This window comes from Pseudopodoces humilis, chromosome 4, assembly GCF_049639895.1.
Source record: "Pseudopodoces humilis isolate 2021_Gansu_Grassland_sample_001 chromosome 4, ASM4963989v1, whole genome shotgun sequence".
In the NCBI taxonomy this organism is placed as follows: Eukaryota; Metazoa; Chordata; class Aves; order Passeriformes; family Paridae; genus Pseudopodoces; species Pseudopodoces humilis.
Window position 1 is genome coordinate 16,858,268 of NC_142203.1, and position 12,961 is coordinate 16,871,228.

A 12,961-nucleotide genomic window follows, 5' to 3' on the forward strand; every position below is an offset into this window, starting at 1 on the left:
CAAGAGCAAGCCTTCTTGTGTCTTGCAGCTGCTCTCTCTAGTCAGAACCAGCAAGGGGTTAAAAAAATAACATCTAGTATCTGAAGCCATGAAAAGTTTTACCTTCAATTCATTAGGTCTCATTCCATTCTGCCTTCAGCATAATACCTTATAGTTGGGCAATTATTTTTACCCTCCTTTACAGCTGAAAGTATGACTTCCCGGGCAGCGAAATCCATAAAAAATTCTCAATTCCCCCAATCAGTGATGCTTATGTGTCTTTGTATTTTGCAGTGCTCTACCTTACATAAAATACATGGTTGCCTCAAACTGCAGGAATTCACAAGTTTTGCCAGTGTTACAGGAGACTTCCTACAATGTGTCAATTTTGTAGAGGCTACACATCGTTTAAAAACTAGGAGCAAGACTTCTACCTCATGTCTTGAATTTTACAGAAGCTTAAATTTAAACTCATCTTCCCTGAGCACTTTTCACTGAGTAGGTGGCAGAGATTTGTGGAGTTTTTTCCCCTACAGTGTGTATAATACAACTTTGGGCTGTATAATTATCTTACTCAAGGAATTAATCACTGTTCACAGTAAAATAAAGTTCATGATCTTCTGAAGAGAGAAAACATCATATTACTACTTTTTTTCCTAATACGGAGTGTTCACAAGTTGATGGTTACACAACTGGCATCTCTGGGCCGTCAGTTCTCCTCGATGCTAAAAGGTATTCAGGGCTCAGTACTAGCAAAGTCTAGGCTAGCGCTCACACAGAAGGATTAACAGGGACAGGCAGTTGCTTACTGTGCTGCCAGGAGACTGGTGACGACAGCTTTTCCACCACTAGAGTGGGTGGCACACATATCAAGACCATATGCCAAGGATACAAACCATAGGCTGTAAGAATTCCTCCAGGTTTTTAATAGCAGGAAGCTAAAAAAAGTTACAGCTACTCTTGAGAATCTTTTGAGAGGCTTTTGCAGCATTTCCATTTAAGATCTGCAGTTACTGATAGTTCAAGGCTATTTGACAGCAGGTTGTGAAGGGAAGTACGATTGATCTAAATTTAAATAAAATCTTTTTAAAGTAAAGTGAGAGAATGAAAGCATGGAGGATAAGGAGAGGATCTTGCTATTTAGAGGTTTTGTCTTACCTCCACAGACTAGAAGCCCCAGCCCTGAACTGAGTTTTCCTGTTAAAATGACAGTGGCACACTCTCTAGAGATCAGTGTGTGTGACTTGCACTTCCAGATCAGCATCCTGTTTTCTGTAAGCCCAGAACAACTGGTTCCAAAAGCAGGTGCATGTTCAGTGCTGTCCCACTGCATGCCTTTGAAGTGCCCTTTCCTGCCTATAACATGGGATCATAAAAGCCATTGTAAGACTTTGCTGGTTAGAAATCTTAAGGAGATTTAAACCAGAAAATGGACTGCTATCATGACTCCTGTCAACAAAAGTGAACATCCTCATGGTAACTCTCACAGGCCAGAGTCATTGCTTTATTTATTTTTTATTTTCATGTACATAAAAGCAAAATAACATGTCTTAAGAACCCCTGTAACGATTCATCCAATTAAGCAATCAGCAGCTGAGTTACTGAGAGATGACAGAAGTTGGCTGCTACTTAACTCTTAAGATTCTGTGCCAAGAAAACCTGGCATTGCTGGCAGTGGAGTTAATACTGTACTTCTGTGTGTGCCCTAGGGGGAAATATTCTATTGTGAAAAGCAAAAGTTTAAGTGGGGGAGCAAACAAAAGCAAATTTCATGGTTTTCTTTTCAAAATAAATGTAATTTTATGTGTGTAACTCAACATGAAAATAACCTACTTTTGTTCAAGAAAAAGCAAAACTAAAGACAACACTGCAGTTGATGAAACAGAAAAAAATAAATCAGACATAATAAACAAAACAGCCCAAACTACATATGCTTCTGGAAGGTGAACTAATTCAATTGTATGAATAGAAGAGTATTTTGCTTGAGATAGTCCATTCTAGGCACTTGCTGACAACTTCTCATTTAATTCCAGGGCTCTAACATCTCCATTAGCTTTGGCATTTTCTATAAGCACCTGCAGAGAAAAATAAAGAATAACCTGAGAATTTAAGATTTTACTGTTAAAGTAATGGCAATCTGAAACGTACCTTAATTTCTGCTAGAGAATTTCACTAAAAGATCATCTAAACCATTATCCCCAGATAGGAAATACTCAACATTACACATCAACTTGCTTAAAAAATCCAAACTCAGCACTATAGTTACTGTACTCACTTCCAGTGCTCTGTAGAAGCATCATTGGTTACTTTGACAAGCAGTAATCTACTGGCAATTAAACACGCAGACCTATTTTCCTGCTGACACATACTTGTCTCCTGCTTTGTATAAATCTTACCTTTGTATAAATCTCCATTTCCCAAATGGAAGTATTCTCTGCAGCTGCTTTAAAAAATCTGCCACATCCTTTTTCCTCCCCCAGTTAAATTCACATTTCCCTGATTTATTTTCCACACATCATATCTGGAACTTTTCTATTAAGGACCTTAGAAAAGGTTCCACAGCAACCTAATGTTCATAAGCTTCTGGCACATCTCTTGTAACCCAATGACATACTGAAAGGAAACCCATTAAGAAGAACCAAGCAAATCTCCAGCCATTATTATCATACCCGTCAGCAGGGACTATAGATGACTTTGCAGAAGTGCAATGAAATTATACCAGGATCCTCTGAATTCATTAAATCTAGCTTTTTTATCAACCTGCATGTCTGTGTATGGATTTTTGTCCACACCTTTTTATATATACCTCCAAATGCACTTTGTATTGGATTCAACATTTCACCAGGGAACAGCTGATAATCTGGGCTTAAGACCTCATCGCCAGTGGCAACACTGAGGACAGGAGAGTGTATTCAGATTTTGAGGAGTTCTCATTATAAGCCAAAATGAATGACACCCCTCTTGCCCTACATAAAAGAGCTGCATGGATTGGAAGTGAGTTTGATCAAATATTAGTGAAGTACTGTCAACAGAAACTGACACAGCATCTACTACATACTGAAAATAATGTACCACTACAGACGTAAGTCTTTAAGACAGAGCACACAGTATTCTACCGCTCAATTCTTTTGGGCCAGGGACATGACTTGTTCCAGCCAGGCTAGAGGAAATTAACATTTTTAGTGCTAAAATTTTGATTAAATGGTCTTCATGTCTACTGAGGAGTAGAACTCTTGCAAATTTGGAATATATATTTTACTGTTTACTTTTCATTATTGTATGGAGGAATGGAAGACATTCAAACAAACCGGTGTTGATTTCAAAAACTGAAGTACATTTACACCTCAAGAGCAGGTCTGCCAACACCTTCCCAGCCTCCTTCTACCCCACTTCCCAGTTGCAAGTATAATATCACACGTAAACAGAAGTTCTGTATAAGGTGGACTGTCTTACATCTATTAATTCACAATCATCTTTGGCATAAAGATGTTGCAGGAGGTACCAGCGTGCCACTGACACTATGGTTTCTGGATGTGCTGGTTGATGATAAACAACTCTCTCCAACATTCGCCGGGTCTCCCTGGAAATGTAATCAAAACATAATCCAAATCAAACTCAACTGAACAGGCCCCATGTAATGTAACAAAGCAAGCAACAATGGCCAGAATGAATACATATGGGAAAGCCCTTATTTCAATACCTGCAAACAGAGACAAAATGTGAAACTGCAGAACAGAAGGTAATTGGAATAGGGTACAACACAAAGTCTAAAATTCTGTTTGACTGATACTACCTTCCAACACCAACAAAAACCATGTACCTAACAAAGAGATTTTCAAATACACAGTGCCATTAGAAATCTGGTAAAAACTGGCAACTACATGTAGGGATGTCATATTCATTCACTAGTGCTCCATCAGCTTTGGTTCTTGTTCTAAGAATTCTGTCCTTTATAGATAATGTGATGTTCCATTACATTGTGGTTTAAGAGGCTGTTGAAAGTTACGTGTTTTTGTTTGCTAGTTATATTCAAGATTAGCTACTTCTTTCAGTATTTTGAAACACCTAGGCAGATCAATTAGGTCTTGTGATACTGTTCACATAAGTTAGTATCTGGAATTGTAATAATATAAATTTTAATTACATTTTAATCTTAATTTTTTTGTAAGTGACAGCCATCACAATCACAGTAGGCTGTCATCTGAAGAGCCAACAAAAAATAGCAAGCCAGTTGATTAGAATTATCTACAAAACAGTTGAATTATTGAACAAAACCATACAAAACACTCCAATTTTCCACAGCTTAAGCAAAAATACTATAAAAGACAAAATGGACATAACAACCAAATACACAACACAGGAAGACTCCAAGAATCCCTTCCCTAAATGCTTACCCCCTTCCTCAAAAAGCCACAATGTCCACCTGGCTGTTCAGGAACGAGCATGAACTTCCACTGTGAGCCCAATTTAGGATCAAAATTAATCCCAGCAGTAGTCAGGGCAGTGATACCTGTTTCCATTTTGCTATTTTAGAAAGTTTTCAGAATGTGTAGTCTCTGTGATGAATTTATTTAAGATAACATGCTTTTAAAATGAAAATTTTCTTACAGCTGTTTTTTTCTGGGTGGTTTTGTTTTGTAACAAAAAAAAATTATAAATAATGGAAGATTTGGCTGCTCCCCACATTACTAACCCCTTCTCCCCTCTCCCTTCTAATTGCCATACTTCTTCAAGAATTTCCATTTTCGAGTTTCTTTAAGTTCTTGAAGTTAGATCTGCAGATAATGACTACTTGTATTTTTAGAAACTGTATTCCACAGAAAACTTAACAGATCACGCATACCTTGCTCCCATTTTGCGATTATACTGTAGCAGGGCTTGAAGCAGAGCTGCCAAGGGGCAAGGAGAAAGTTTCAAAGCTTCAGTTGTTGCCTCCTGAACCAAGGATGACCAGTGTTCATCTGAGACGTTAGCCTATTATAAAATTAAAAATAAAAGCAAGAGAATAATAATAAAAGAAATTAAAAAAAAAAAAAAAAACAGGGGAAAAAGGACTTTTTGTAGTATATTTGCTTCTCTCTAGAAAGCAGGTTTAATTCAAGCTGTTCTGAGAAGTATTTGGCAGGCTAGAAAGACCCTTGTTTAAAAAAATCCCCAGACTAACAGTGGTTAGAAGTGCCTAGAAAAGTCATGTTAACTTATATAGGATCAGCCTTGCTGCATTCCTCCTGCTAATTTATGCAGTCTTTTTGTTTCTTTCATACAAATTTTAGTAGTGCTTCAGAAACTCTTGTAAATCTTCATACCACATATAAAACTATTCTAGAATGTAGACTTTATCCCCAGAAATTACATGATTTTTTACCAGAAGTCGAAACCAACTCCTAGACTGTAACCACCTAAGAGCGGAACTATTGAGCAAACCCGTGTATCTTAAGAATATGAGCAAAGCAAAGCAAGAAAATCGGTGTTTAGAAAAACCTTATTATCCCCCTTGTGTCTTGACAGCATTCAAATTACTGTACTTTAAAGGGTGATCAAATTTTTACTTGGAAGATAACTGGGGGACAAGCAATTTTAAAACACAGAGCTTTCTTGTACCTGCATAAGTTTTACACCAGGCATTTCATTAAACCAGTGCAGAAATGCCAAAAAAATAGCACTTATCAGCTCCTCTGATCACTTGAGATGAGATAATCAAATTCATACTAATCACATTTTTAAACAAAGTCTTTTTTATTCTTAGGCAATTCAGGCCAGCCCTTGAAGAAATAGTATTAATCAAATTAGATGGTATCTTGAGACCTCTGAAAGCACTTAGGAGCAGTAAGAAACAAAGCAGACCACTAAAAACTGACAGAATAACAGCAGGAAAAATACTGCCACTTGACAAGTTCTGACTTAGGAAGCAATAGACTTGAGAGAAAAACTGAGGACAACCCTGTCCTCTTTTCCAAAAAAGAGAACAGTTTTGCAGCTTTATCCTCAGTAAATCTGACTGTCCTTTCTCATACAAGATCTCAGGATATATGGGGCTGCTTTGCTTGATTTTGATTACAGCTGGGTCATTCATTAAAATGTGAAAAAGCATTAGCCAGTATCACAGCAGTATCTATATTTTACAGTAGACTTTAAATTCTGGTAGTGCACTTCTAGTTTCTAGGGTGACACTACTTGAAGAGGATAAAGACTTGTCAAGACCCTGAGGCATATTCACCTTGTCCCCTAGTGCAAGGAATAGAGTACTTTATTCCATAAGATACAATTTCCTTGGACTTCAGTGCAAGGCATCATATCTGGAAATGACCATACAACATAAAAATATTTGAAAGATGACTAACTGACTTCTCCAGGCACCACTGAAGAAAAAAAATGTCTGTTAAGGCAGTTGTCTGAACAAGATGACATTTGAAGGGTCTGTCAGTTTGGATGATCAAATTAAAACTGTTATAGACAAGCCTTACTGAGCAAGTGGTTCTATGTGATTATTACACTGGAACCTCTCTTACAAAGACACATTCTAAGAATACTCCACTGGCCCTTGAAGTCTCATTTTATTCTCTAGCTGTCATTTATGTCATTTACATAAAATGTAAAGGCATTTCAACAGGGGCTTCATTTAACGACTACAGCAGCTTTGTGTCACACCAACTTCTGTTAAGTCATGCAGTAATGTTATATTGGTTATCCTACCATGCAGACTTCCAGTGCGAGCATAGCTAGCCTGAGCAGACTGGATAACTTCCCGTTCCAGCTGCCCTGCTGTGATGCCAACTGCAGACTCTTTCTGTAGCACATCTCTGCTCCAGTCATCATTCTCTGAGACTGATATATTTTCGCCAGCCACTGAAAATAAACATCCAACAAAATCAGTTGCAGAGCTACCAAAACACACATCCATTAGGTAATGTCAGTCTAATTTATGAGAGTATCATAGCATAGTATTAGCTAAAACCATGCACCCAGTCCTCATTCCAACAACATACTGTACATTGCCCTGCAGTCTGCTGCAGAGCTGCCAGTACACCTCACTACAGTAACTTATTTTGAGAATCCTCTAGCCCACTCATGGACTTTTTTTGATAGGTTATCTCAGCTGCTGCCTGCTCTCCCAGCACAAAATGTCCTGGATTTACTTAAGAAGAGAAGGAAAAGGATTCTGGCTTATCTATCTTTAATTCTGTAGTCATCACACATTTTTTGAAGCAGATGCAGTCATATTTGCAAATCCTTGACATGTACATGGTATGCATGAAGATGTGCAAGCCATATTTAGAAATATCCTTTGCTGGACCACCAAATAAACAAAGCAATCCCCTTGATTTTGAGCAAAAGCCTCTAGACTTTTCCTAGCTAAAGACTGCCTGGTGTTAGAGGGGACAAAAATTATTAACCCTTTTTGGTACATAGAAGTTACTTCCATTTACAAAGAGAAACACACCGGAAAGTACTAATTAGCATTCTAGACATCAAGCTGCAGGCCTGCTTTTTAGAGTAGAACTGTTATTCATGTGCAGGAAAAAAAACTTCCTCAGTCTTAGCTCTTTGCAGCTGAGGATGTCTAGCACTCAAGAAGTAAAGAAGAGAACCCTCATGCAAAGGCAGCTTTGCCAGATCTGCTTTTCTCTATTTTCCTGACAAGTCACAGTACAAAAAGTAGAATAGCCATCAGAATAGCAGTTCAGCAGCACTCTTAAATAACACATAAGAATTTAGACAAAAGCCAAAAACTTAACCAGAAAGAAAAGTTAATGGCCCCTCTAATGTAGTACAACTGTAAGGCATCACAACAGATAAATCAAACTCATAGGAAGTCTAGAGACAGAAAATACAAAAGCATAAATTTATCCACTAGGAGTATATGTAGCAGCCAGGTTTTTCATAATGCTACCTAAGCCCTGAGAAATACTTCCTTTAATTAAAGACTAAAATGATCTTCCTCACAAGTATCTTATCTGTGGCCTAGATTAAGAAGACTGAAACAAACCATTCCCTCCCACTCCCCACATCACATACACTCATTTCACTTATTGTCCCTGCTTGTAAGCAAGATGGCTATGGAAGGGATGCTTAAAGAATGTATACAAACTGTAGTTTAATTTTTAAAATGTTATTAAAATAGAGGACACAATCATTTCTTGTGTGCCCTCTTATTTTGCAAGTTCAACCTGAATGAGTTCTATACTCAGAAAGACAAAGTCTCAAAAATCACAGAAAAATGCATCAAAAAAGCACCTTCCCAGAAATAATGGTCCTGGTGTTTCTGACGAGAAAAGGATCTGCAGCCTTCTAAGAAGTGAGATCATGATCTGTACAGCAGCCTTGCACTGATCTTCTAAGAGTGAAATCAACTTCACTGAATCTTACCACAAGTAGGGTTTTATTTTATCAACAGGAAGAAGAGCATCATAAATCCTTCAGCTACAAAGAGGACTCCAGAAGTTCACATAATTTTTCTACACAATATGCTACTTACATTGGTAAAGACAGATAATAACTAAACTAAAAAGCAGATGTTAGAAAAATAAACATATTTGGTGCTGCATCACCAAAAGGATCTCTTGGCATGTGTGAGATTGACTCACAGAAGCAGCATATGAAATGAGCTTTAGCAGTTTTGTGTCAACTAAAAATGATCACACACCATGCCACAGAAGGGAACTAGTGAACAATGTTACTGGGAGTGATTCTCTGTAGAATCAACTTACTGAAAAGAACAGTGACACCTGAAGTCAGGACATTATAGAAAAAGAGACTTTTTCAGGTTTTCAGAGCCTAAATAAGAAATTATGTATTACTACATTAGGACTGTCCACATTCTTATGGATTATGAAGTATTTAATTGGTTTCTGCTCACATGTCAAATCACAGATCCCTGAAGACAGGGATTCTAGGCATTTATCTCAAGCTTGCTTGGTCTTACTTATATAGTAATAATATATATATACTAGTCTTTAATATAATATTAGTCCCTAATATTTTAATATTTATAAAAGATAATATGATGTTTCAAGTTTGGAACAAATAGAATTTAAGCTGTTTTTTCTGTCACTGACTGTCAGCAGATAAGTAAAATCAAGTAAAATAAATGCTCACCCTCTTACAGCAGCTGTGATAGTGGCACCCAGTCAAGGAAAAGATTCACACTTACTTGCCAGGCTGCAGCTGAGGATGAAGTGGACATGACTGTCTTGCGAAGTTCCTCCAGGATGTTGTCTGGAAGTTCTTTGTGAGACTGCAACAGCTGCTTACACTGAACTTGTCTCAAAAGCAAAAACAGAGTTGGGTGCTCAGGGCAGCTTTTTAAACCCTAAAATCAAAACAGTCAGATTTATCATTCCCCAATATCAAGGATACTTAGATTTTCCATCCTGTTTTTTATAGAAAACAATATTGAAAACATTCTCAGGATGCCTGAAACATAGCATTTTTCTCCTCCTCTGCACAAAGGAGTATTCCAGGGACTGACCCATAAAAACAGGTAACATTTTTTTCTGTCTCCAAAATACATTTGAAGTCTAAGCTCAATTTTTTACATTTCCTGCTCTTACAGGTTTCTGAAAGACAGCTCTCACTTGGTTTGACAAATATTACATGTTTTTGGCCTACTAATAGAGGCAAAAACCTGTCTTGGGGCTAAAAGGGAGCTTGATTATGTTTGCAGCAATTTCAGTTCTCCCAGATAAGGCACTTTATTTTCACTGGAACAGAAGCACTTTACTAAACACTTTCTAATATGTAACAGCAGGTATCCAGAGAGTATTTCTTTGAACAAACACAAAAAAGCAAAGACAGAAAATTAGCTATCTGTTGCTTTACTCTGCTCAGGTGAAGCATGTGAAGCTTCTGCAAACCTCACTACATGTTATTTTTCATGCTGGAATCACAGTATTTTCAAGAATTATAATTCAAAACAGATTTGTTTTAACACACAATACTTGTACTTTTCATACCTTTTTTAACCAAGTATACTGCCTGTGAATCCTTCACAATTGAAGTGTGTGGTTTCTGACTGATTACTCCCAGACATACTGCTTTCTGAGAATTCTGGGGTCCAAAACTATCACTGAGTTTGTGGTAGTAGGGAATGCTATCCTTTTTGCTTCACTAATTGCAGACACTGACTGTCCTCTCCCCAGGCTATTTAATCAAAAAAACCCCAACAAAATACAAACAAAATCCACCACAACCTTCCTGCATACCCAAACTGGGAGAAGGACAGATCTCATATGTCTTGAAATCTCTCATCATTGTTAATATAAGGCAGGTCAGTAGACACGTTGGCCAGAAAATGAAAACACCTCACCAAGCAAACAAAGAAGCCAGAAAGTACTTATTCCTGAAAACCAGCATGTTCAATCAATCTGCTCGTCTGGTTTGGATTTTTTGTTCGTTGTCTGTTTTTTCCACTTTAGTGAAGTATACCAAAACCAAGGATCACATTTGCATGTGATTAGTAATTTTCCTTAATGAAAATTACGAATGTGTGCTTTTTTGATTATCTTTTGCCAGGTCTTCTGCTCACGAACACCTTCTTGAATTACAGCCCACCTCTCTTCCTCAGCTGTGCTGCCTCAAGACCTTTCTTTTAATAATTAAACTTGTAGCATCTACTTGGGGCCCTGAAACAAAGTACCAACACAACCCCTACCTGAAAGTCCCATGTATGTCTCCTACCTTGACGTCTAGCCCTGAGTTTTGGTAATGTTTTGCTTAATTAGAGGCAGGAAGAACAGACTTGAGCTTTATCAAGACACAAACTACTTGTTTCAACTAATTAACACATTTTGGTGTTGGAAACAGTGTATTGGGGAGGGGAGAATATATTAACAATCAGTTCAACTGAGCATGATTCTAATACTGCCAAAGTTGAAGGTTTGATCGCCATGCAGGCCATTCAGTTAAGAGCTGGACTTGATCTTTGTGAGTCCCTTTCAACTCAGAATATTCTGTGATTTTGAGAACTACTGTATTTTGTAGCTCTGATGGAAGAGACAGTTGCTAGTTCAAACATTACCTTTCTGTATAATGTACAAAACTAATGGCTTCTATACAATTCTACCACAATGTGCCAGTGCAACACCATCATACCTTGTTACAAAGAGCTTCAGCTTCTGATAGTTTACCAGTCTCCTCTAGACTGGTAATAGCTTGACACAGACACCACTCTTCAAGAGTATGGACATAATTACGTGGAAGGTTACTTTCTCCAGCTGTAAAGACAGACAACACACTTAAACTAAGATAAGGGTTTATGCTGCAGTACCATACCATGGTCACAGGCTCTAGATCTGGTACTATGATTTTTAAAGTGACATGGCTCCCTTCATTAGTAGGAGCATTAAAAGACAGCAAAATTAAAAGCATGAGGGGAAATAAGCATACACTATTTGAATTAATGGTTTGAGATCAATCAAACATGGAATTCTAATTCCAGTTTTCAAAACACTATGGACACTGCATAATATTGAGCCTCTATTGGAAGAGTTACAGAACTCAAAATTACTTTAGAATTTCATGTAAGTACTGTTACTGCAACATGATACACCCACAACCTATATGGGTGTAGGCATCAGAGTTCAGATATACTATTTTAGAAAAACATTTGAAGCCTTGGAGGGGAAAGCAAGCTGTCATTACGTATCTACCTGTATATTAGAATTTAACATTTTTTTGGTATAAAATAGTTACAGCTCAAACCATGAGCAATCCTCAGCCTGTTTGCAAGTTCAGAAGACTATTGTAAGCTTAGATAATTTCAATTTTACTTTGCTTTTTTTTAAAATAGGAACCTTCTATAGCTTACTTTTGGCTGAAACTGAAGACACCAGTGTCATCTCTAGACCTGTTCGTTTTGGTTCAGTGTTGTTTAGACAGACAACAGTGTTTTCAGCATGACAGGCTGCCATTAGCACTGCCCAAGCAGCAGGATTTTCTAGAAAAGAATCGTCAAAGAGAACTCATGACCATTCCAAATATGCTATTAGTTCACTTAGAATGGTCTTTACCACATAAAGCATAAAAAACACACATCAATGGAACCATACACTGTAAATAAGATACCAACAGTAACAGAAGTAATTGAGCTCAAACCAAGGAAGGTGATAACTACTTGCTTAGTAGTTAAATCCATCAGATTATAAAAGGAAGGTGTTGTTCCTAAAGCAAACTAACGTATTCTTCACAGATAGCTTCAGCGTGCTAACCTGAAGCTGCCTGTTTATTTTTGACTACACAGATTGATCTTGGCTATCACTGAAGAGCTGTAACAAAACAGAGTGGCAGCAAAAATCTGAAGATGCCATCCACAGCTTTCTCCCATACAAACTCAGTCTGTTCTGCCCACCAGCATGAAAGTTACAGCAACAGGTGCTTACTTCCACTGCCAGCTAATTCCTGTGTCAACTTCACCTTTAAATAGCCCTGTGAAGAAAACCTATTACTGTAAGAGCAATCTGTACTGAACTGGAAAGAGCTCAGTTAAAGATTTTATTTATTTTCATTTTCATCCCTAAGATAATTAATTTTGCCAGCAAAATGAAACAAAGCTTGAAGATCTAACAAAGTAAAATGTAAAGTATGCTGCTTTTAAATAGCAGTCATACACTGATATTTCCTGGAGGAAAGTAATTGAAAATTTTAACTTGCAAGCCAGTATTATGCATCAGAGCAAAATGACTCTAGAAGAAGCAATGTTTCAGTATTTCACTATCATGTACAAATTAGTAATTGAAAACCCTACCAGGCTTGCACTTCATATGCTAAAGGAAGAAGACCATTTAGTGAGACAACCATAAAGTTCTCTATAGTTCATAATCCACACATTTTAAGAGAAACTTTCTAATCTAAAATCTCAAGGTAGATGAATAATTCTCTTCTATCTGCTGTTGCAGACTGAGGGAACATATGTTTTTTAATTTAGTCTAGGATACAAAATAATACTTATGTCTTTTCCTGTTGAGAGATTAAGAAATTACTCATA

General features: G+C 37.3%; 1 protein-coding gene across 4 annotated transcripts in view; it reads right to left on the minus strand.

Annotated features, from left to right (window-relative positions):
- Positions 1 to 1,462: 1,462 nt before the first annotated feature.
- Positions 1,463 to 12,961, minus strand: part of SKIC3 (SKI3 subunit of superkiller complex) — a 45,803-nt gene continuing 34,304 nt past the window's right edge. For all 4 annotated transcript variants that reach the window (XM_005530370.3, XM_014259112.2, XM_014259111.2 and 1 more), the window contains 7 exons: positions 11,786 to 11,914; positions 11,071 to 11,192; positions 9,131 to 9,289; positions 6,673 to 6,825; positions 4,823 to 4,953; positions 3,433 to 3,559; positions 1,463 to 2,054 (listed from right to left, as the gene is read on the minus strand). In XM_005530370.3, coding sequence (XP_005530427.2) covers positions 1,977 to 2,054; positions 3,433 to 3,559; positions 4,823 to 4,953; positions 6,673 to 6,825; positions 9,131 to 9,289; positions 11,071 to 11,192; positions 11,786 to 11,914 — 899 coding nt within the window. In that variant the 3' untranslated portion in view covers positions 1,463 to 1,976. The remainder of the gene's footprint in view (positions 2,055 to 3,432; positions 3,560 to 4,822; positions 4,954 to 6,672; positions 6,826 to 9,130; positions 9,290 to 11,070; positions 11,193 to 11,785; positions 11,915 to 12,961) is intronic.